The sequence below is a fragment of the Zootoca vivipara genome, chromosome 6 (assembly GCF_963506605.1).
Source record: "Zootoca vivipara chromosome 6, rZooViv1.1, whole genome shotgun sequence".
NCBI lineage: Eukaryota > Metazoa > Chordata > Lepidosauria > Squamata > Lacertidae > Zootoca > Zootoca vivipara.
In genome coordinates, this window is record NC_083281.1 from 45,370,608 (window position 1) to 45,378,243 (window position 7,636).

Consider the following 7,636-nt stretch of genomic DNA (forward strand, 5'->3'; position numbering starts at 1 on the left):
GGCAACTTCCGAGACTCCTCCTTAGGCTTCTTTTTCTTTAAACTAGCCTTCAGCCGGGTTGTGCTTCAAAGAGAGGACTGTCCTCCGACAGATAGAGGGAGGGCTGCCCTCTGACACCCTAAAGCTCTGCTCCAAGGGCCTGTGGGATTCCTTGGAAATGGACCAGAGTTTCTCAGCTAGAAAAATAGTCATGCAGGGTTGCACCTGCAATGAGGCCTGGCCCCTTACAGATATTTTACTCCCTGCCAAAATGTCAACCTTAACCCCCCCACTATATTCAATCTCTTGACCTGTTGCTTGCTGAGATATAAAGAAAAACTCTCGACTTCGGGTTTTACCGTGGGCTGTGACAGGTGCGCTCCGACAGCAGCTGCTGGGGGGGGCTACAGCTGGGTTTTTTGGGGGGCAACGTGAGGCTAAGCGACCCCCCCAAAAAGGCTTGGAAGGAACCCCAAGCCAAAAGAAGTTCAGCAGTGCCTGTTACAGATCCTGGCACCACTCGCCTGAAAAAAAAGGCTCAGGGGTCCAGACTGAAGATTCACCACCCTGTGAGGGCCACATGCCAGTGTGTGCACACTCACCCAGATGGGCCTATCACACAGTCTGCATGCTTATGCACACGCACAAACACATCCATTTTACTCTCTGGGGCAACGCTGGCAGAGAAGGGTCTTGGCACCATGTTCCACAGGGGAAGCCACGCTATTGAGCCACTGCTTGTGGCAGTGTGTGGATGTGGGCATGTGCAAATTGTTGGGATTCTTACACATTTCCTACACAAATGGGGTGGCCATGCCAGCCTGAGATTAGAATATATTCTGTGGCAGGAGCAATGCAAGAACAGGACACAAAACAGGTCTCAAAGAAGGAACAGCTTTTATTGATCCCCCTCATCCCGTGACACCAGAAGCTCAGTTATTAGCCATGGTTTCGTCTGCCCAGGCACGGAGGCGGCTGACGCGGGCATACACAGCAGGGGTGGTGGTTGAGCAGCGGCTGCTGCCCCAAGACACAATACCCACCAACTTCCAGACACCACCTTCCTGGCACACAAGGGGTCCGCCAGAATCACCCTGCAAACGGAAGACGGGCAGTTTAGACTTTGGGCAGGTGGGTATCGGCCTTCTGCTATAATTCTCCCTCTAGCCCTTTTTTAAGGAACCAGGCAATCTTTCGGGATGTTTACCCTCACATTCTCGAAAGGTCGGTTCGCAGTTTTCTGTTCTCCCACCCCCACCTATCACATGCCTTGGAGAAACTACAGATGAGTTGGCAAATATTCTTTTTCCTACCATGTATCCTTCAGTTTGAGGGAATCTCTGGAATCACAATCCCCCAGTCACTCCCTTTGTTGATTTTCAGTATTTTCTGTGTCTTCCTCCTGTGAGTTCCTCCCCACACCCTGATTTCTGGCTATTCTTGTTTTTGCAGTAAAAATAAATTGCCATGCCAACCACTCCAATGTGAACCGACAACATGGTACTGAAGCTTTTATAAGAGCTACTGTAACTTTAATTATCACATCCCTCCTTGCCACTTCTGCTCCTGCTCCTTGTTCTGTGAAGCTGAGAGAGAAGTGACTATTTGCTCCTTAATTAATCGGCTTCCCCTCCCTGTAGGTGCTTGGGGTTTTTGTGTGAGTGGGGAGAGGGACAAGCAGCACTCACCATGCAGGAAGAAGATCCGGCTGCACCAGCGCAGATCATCAGGTCAGAGATGTTGCTGCCCCAGGACTTCTTGCACTCCTCATTGGACAGGAGGGGCAGGGCTGTTTGTTGCAGCTTGCTGGGGGTGGTGAAAGCTGCAGGAAAGAGGATCAAGTCAGCAATTGCTACTGCTTTGCAACACTCTGCTAGGTATTTATTTAGATGCCAAAGTGGCTTCTAAGCACTTTAAAACTATAAAGTCAATCTATTGTTAAAAATACACCACTGAAAAACCCAAGTCCATGTTACCACAAGTCAATAATCAAAACTAACTGGGTTCCCTTAGCTGAGCACAGTGAAGAGGAAGATGGTTTTTCGGGTAACCAGGTACAGAGTGATTTAGAGCTCTGTTTGTAAGCAACTGCCGTCACTAATAGGGAGGCACACATTGGCAAGGAGCACTTTGTCAGTGAGGTATCCCCACAGAGGGATCGTCCTTGAGTGGCCTAAAAAATCCAGCTCCCAACTGCCACAGAAGTCTCTCCCTCCTAACAAGATAGGAAGCCAGGTTTGAAGTTAAGTTTGGGTCAAGAAGGATTTCCCACTGACGCTTGCAATGGCTGCTCACATCACGGGCAGAGAACTTGGGGAGTTGCGCTCAAGCAGGTGCGGTGAGCTTTTCTCAGACAGACAGGGCCACCTTCCCTTCTGGGGGCCACATGATAGTGAAGGGGAGGGCCAAAGGCAAATGTGCAAAAATTAAATATTTAACTTTTGTACAGCAGGCTAGTTTACACCCACACACCTCTGCACTCTGTACAGGCAAGCAAGCGGCCCCCTAGACATCCCTCCCTGCGCCCTCCAGCACTTCCCCTGTGAGACCCCTGACAGGCCCACCGTTGTAGCGTGTCTTTCCCCAGCCGGAGGTGGCACAAAGGTCTCCGCTCTTGAAGTGGTCGACAGTGTCTGTCAGGCACACGGGCGACACAGTGTCAGTCATCTCAGCAGGGGTGGCCAGCTTGATGAGGGCAATGTCGTTGTTGATGGCAACGGGGTCCCACTCTGGGTGGGTGAAGACCTGATGGGCGAGAGAGGCATTGTGGGTGCTGCAAACAGGATACAGTGATGCATCTGACCAGAGACTCACAAACATATTGTGGTGTGTGCCTTTTGTTAAATTGTGGGAAAGATAGATGAAGACACAGCTCTTAAAACAACCAGCTCTTTATTTCAGCTCTGAGTCCTAGACTGCACAATAGCTTAGCTGGCTGGCTTATATAGTACTTAGTTACTTGCAACAGTAATAAACTTCCCCTAGCTACCCAATCTGTGAACAGCAGTCTCAATCCTTCATTCGCATGTTGTGGACCTGAGTGAGAACTGCAGCCACTGTGGCCAGAATGAGTACTGCAGTCAAACATACCCACAACACCTTTGTTGACTACAAGGCTAAACACACACATGGTTTGGGGAGAGGAGTTGTAAACAGTGAGGTCAGCGGAGGGTGACAAGCAGATATCGGCTGGTAGTGATAATTGTGTTAAATAATAATACTAATAAAAATAACAACAACATATTATTTATACCCCGCCCATCTGGCTGGGCCTCCCCAGCCATATGGGTGGCTTCCAACAGATTAAAATACAATAATCTATTAAACATTAAAAGCTTCCCTAAACAGGGCTGCCTTCAGATGTCTAATTAACAAAAGCAGTCGATGACACAGAAGGTTCCTCCTCCAGTGACGACCACAGAGCGCCACAGAGTATTGGATTAAGTGGAGGATTAGTTGGACCAATTTTTATGTGTGTGTAGTTTTGGTTTTGGTTTTTCTTGCTTTTGGATTGTAAATATTTGTATTCGGGGGGGGGGATTATTTGTTTTCTATGTTTGTGTTTGAAAATAATTTATAAATTTTTTTTAAGGGGCTGGTTAACATTTACATAAGTGCCAGAACAAAGCCCGACCTCTGTCTAAGCCTTGTGCAAGTAAATCTGGATGAATACTCAATTAACATGCTATCTGGAGGAGCCCTGGAGAGGCCTTCCAGCTGCTTCACCCACCTTTTCGACAGCCAACTTCTGTATTTTCTCCGCAGAGGAGCTACGGTCATGTTCACCAAGCACCACGACGTTGGAGGTCCTGAGGAAAGCAAGCAAAAGCTATCTGTTGGCCCCAGCTGAAGGAACGGAGGTTGCATGGCCATCTTGTCAGGGATTCCTGCATTGCAGGGGGTTGAACTAGATGACCTTTGGGGGTCCCTTCCAACTCTACAATTCTATAGTTCTATGATTCTCACATATATTTCAGCCCCTTGCTCTGACCACAGGTAGCTAACACATCTGCTAGCCTTTGCTGTGCATAGCCTGACCCTGCAAACTCCAGGATTCCTATTCATCTATTTAAAAAAATATCCCCACAAGAAAAGGGAGGCAAGGTACTCACGTCACCCCACAATGGGCAGCAGTCACCACCCAGCGCTCGCTGACAAGGGACCCACCGCAGAAATGCCACCCGCTCCTCTCCTGCAAGGAAAGCCAAGGAAAGCGGGTGGTGAGAGACCCAACAGGAACACAGCCAGGCAGCAGTGGCAATAGAAAGGGCCTTTGGCCATTTTATTTTCAGTTCCAATTAAGCACTGGTAGGGGAAGTGCAAATCAATAGAGGAAATGAACCAGACTCCCAAGACCTTCCCAAGCAATCTTACCTGCAGGGAGACCTGCCAGGGCCATGATCCGGGCACTGCCTCCTCCCCGTTGACAATGCGGGAGTAGCCAGTGAGGACAGGCTGGATCGAAGGGACGCCGCAACCTGGAAGCAAGAAAGGAGGTGAAGTGAGAGCTTTTCCATGTTCTGTGCTTTGCACTCAGGACTTCGGGTAAGGAGGCTGCAGGGACAGGGAATGGAAAGGCAGAGCCAGCCCAGGGGTCCATCTGTGCACCCTCTTCACGGTTCTGAGGACTGTCCCCTGATAGCCCTTCAAACAGAGGACTGTCCTCTATAAATGAGGGGACCAGGCCACCTGATACAATCTCCCTGGCCCTGTATCACTTCAAAATGCACCTGAGGATGGCATCATCTAATGCTTCTCGTAGTAGCCTGTGCGGTGTACTGGTTAGAGTGTTAGACTAGGACCTGGGAGATGAGGGTTTGAATCCCTGCTCAGCCATAAAGCTTACTTGGGCCAGTCACTGACTCTCAGTTTAACCTACCTCACAGTTTGCTCTGAGAAGAAAATGGGGAGAAAGGTGTGGGTTATAAATGCAGTAAAAAATAAGTAATTTTAAAAAATGAATTCATCCCTACCTATAGAGAGTTAGCATGTCAGGAAGACATGTCAGGGACAGCGATCCGAACCCTCACCTTATCCCTGGTGTTTAAGTGTAGGGAGTTTTATTGTGGCATTCAAGCATTTTGTTCATCTACCTATATTCTGGAACAGTACAGTCCCAGGAGGGGCTGTGCCACGTGCTGATTCCCCCATGACAGTCTAGATGAAGAGGATAACTTAACACTTTTAAAGTGCCTTAAACTTTATAAGCGCTAAACATATGTTAAAAAACAAGGCCGTCCCTGACTGCAAGCTTACAATCGAACAGCCATGATAGAAAAGGAAAAAGGAAAGAGGAGGGCAGAGGAAAGCAAATACCAAAGCAAGTGCCCCTTCACTGGCCTATGGATGGGGCCAGGTTGGCCTACCCCCTGAATCAGCTCTATTTTCTAGAGAGAAAAGAAAGATGATGATCCAAGCCTGGGTGACACAGCCATGGAAATGGTTTGCTTCCTCACCCCACCCCAAGCGAGGCCCAAGACCGCAAGCAGGTGGGTACTTACTCTGTGCGGCACTGACAAGTGCCAGGCAGGACAAAAACCACAAGGCTGCCATAATAAGCTGGTTCTGAGGACAATACGAACAGCATATAGCAGCTCAGCCATTTTTATACTGAGCGCTCAGACCAAAGGTGGCTGGGAGCCAGCGGCTACGTGGGAACGAGCAAACCTGTCCGTTGATAACACGGTTGATGACTGGCAGGTGAAAGCACCCACTTTGGAAACTGGGGCTATTTTTAGGTCAATGGCAGCTGGAAGGTTTCTGGGGTGCTCTGTGGTGGTCTCTTCCATTTTGCCCTGGTGCCTTGCTTAAAGGAGCAATTCTGTGCACAAGAAGCTGGCATAAAGCAAACTGGTGTAATTTAATCTGGCACAAAGTTACACCGGCTCATACTCCATTCAGGAGTGGAGCTCCTGCTGACTGAGCTGAGCTAAGCCAGGCAGAGCAAAAACAAGCCTTTAAAATAAGTGTTCGAGTGACACCACCCTTTCTGCCGGCTGAATTTACACTTGGGTTGCTAGGTCGTGAGACTGAACTTGACAGGCTTAGGATGTGGCCTAAGTCCCCCTGATTGCAGCCATGGAACACAGTTTCCTGGGGGCTTATGCTAACCTGAAATCTACCAGGCTTGGCTCAGCTGCAATGGAGGAGATATGGTGGAATATCTCTGGCTGAGCCAAAGATGAAGGCGTTAATCCGTCATAACCTGACTGTGCCAGGAAACAGCCAGAGGACTGCTGGATCCTAAGCCAATCACCCCAGTTTATGATTTATTGGGGGGGGTGTTTGATACTTGCCGTTGAGTTCTGTATATTGGTTTTTCTTTGTTTGTTTTTCAAGCTTTAATAAATCTCTCTATATATTTATATATACACACACGCACACACACACACACACAGGAGCAACTGCTTTACCTGTTGGCAGAACACAGGTATGGGACCTGCTGGATAGAGCTAGTTGAGGGCCTGTAACCCCCCACAGCTGTGCCTCCTCCTCAATGTCATCCCTTCTGTCAGCTTTCCCAGGGAACACCTGGTGCAATAAGTTCTCCTGGCTATCAGACAAACCTGGCTGGAAAGCTGGAGGGGCAGCAGCATGGGAACCCTCACAGTGATGCTCAGTGTTTGGGTGGGCACTCCCGTGTTACTAAAAATTGCACAGGTTAATTTAGACACATAGAAATAATTACTATCATTTAAACCAATATGCAACACTGGGTAGGACTTTGACCAGTCTGCTGTCCAGATGCTGACAGGCAACTTCCAAGACTCCTCCTTAGGCTTCTTTTTCTTTAAAGTAGCCTTCAGCCGGGTTGTGCTTCAAAGAGAGGACTGTCCTCCGACAGATAGAGGGAGGGCTGCCCTCTGTCAAACATGACACCCTAAAGCTCTGCTCCAAGGACCGGTGGGATTCCTCGGAAGTGGACCAGAGTTTCTCAGCTAGAAAAATAGTCATGCACCTGCAATGGGGCCTGGCCCCTTACAGATATTTTACTCCCTGCCAAAATGTCAACATTAACCCCCCACTATATTCAATCTCTTGACCTGTTGCTTGCTGAGCTATAAAGAAAAACATTCAGGAAGAGATCTACCTAGTTGTTCACTATAATAATTACTTTTCTGCTGTCTTCTACTGTTTTGACCAACAATTGCAAAGATGGTTAGATAACTGGCAGGGACAGTCCTCTTATTATATATATATATATATATATATATATATATATATATATATATGGATTTGTCATTCACACAATTGCATATGTTTAGGTATATTAGGCTGCATGTGTTTGTGTTCTGGGCTGTCCTGCAGTGGTTTCTTGCTCCCATCATCCCCTTCATTGCAACATTGCTGACTAACTTCCTGCATGAATAACAACCTTCATATCAATTTTCTTCCACAGTGTGCTGGGAATGTTGGGTATGTTCTGTGACGCCCACCTCTCTGTGTTCATATACTGCAGGCATCCCCAAACTTTGGCCCTCCAGATGTTTTGGACTACAATTCCCATCTTCCCCAACCACTGGTCCTGTTAGCTAGGGATAATGGGAGTTGTAGGCCAAAACATCTGGAGGGCCGCAATTTGGGGATGCCTGATATACTGCATATCCAGTTGGACTGACTTATCTCTGTGTGTCAAGCTGTATGATATCTCCTAGAA

The 7,636-nt window shown here is 48.1% G+C and overlaps 1 protein-coding gene across 1 annotated transcript; it reads right to left on the reverse strand.

Annotated features, from left to right (window-relative positions):
* Positions 1-857: 857 nt before the first annotated feature.
* On the reverse strand, positions 858-5,607 carry LOC118078073 (chymotrypsinogen B-like). Its single transcript, XM_035101802.2, has 7 exons — positions 5,481-5,607; positions 4,354-4,457; positions 4,092-4,171; positions 3,710-3,788; positions 2,544-2,724; positions 1,668-1,801; positions 858-1,073 (listed from the first exon to the last, which is right to left on the reverse strand). The coding sequence occupies exons 1-7, from the start codon at positions 5,530-5,532 to the stop codon at positions 912-914; spliced, it is 792 nt and encodes a 263-aa protein (XP_034957693.2). The 5' UTR covers positions 5,533-5,607; the 3' UTR covers positions 858-911.
* Between the last annotated feature and the right edge of the window lie 2,029 nt (positions 5,608-7,636).

Coding starts and splice junctions, on each gene's coding strand:
- LOC118078073 (XM_035101802.2), bottom strand. CDS start 5,532: ATGGCAGCCTTGTGGTTTTTGTCCTGCCTGGCACTTGTCAGTGCCGCA. Junction 4,458..5,480: donor ACTTGTCAGTGCCGCACAGA/GTAAGTACCCAC, acceptor TCTTGCTTCCAG/GTTGCGGCGTCCCTTCGATC. Junction 2,725..3,709: donor AGAAGTTGGCTGTCGAAAAG/GTGGGTGAAGCA, acceptor CTCGCCCATCAG/GTCTTCACCCACCCAGAGTG.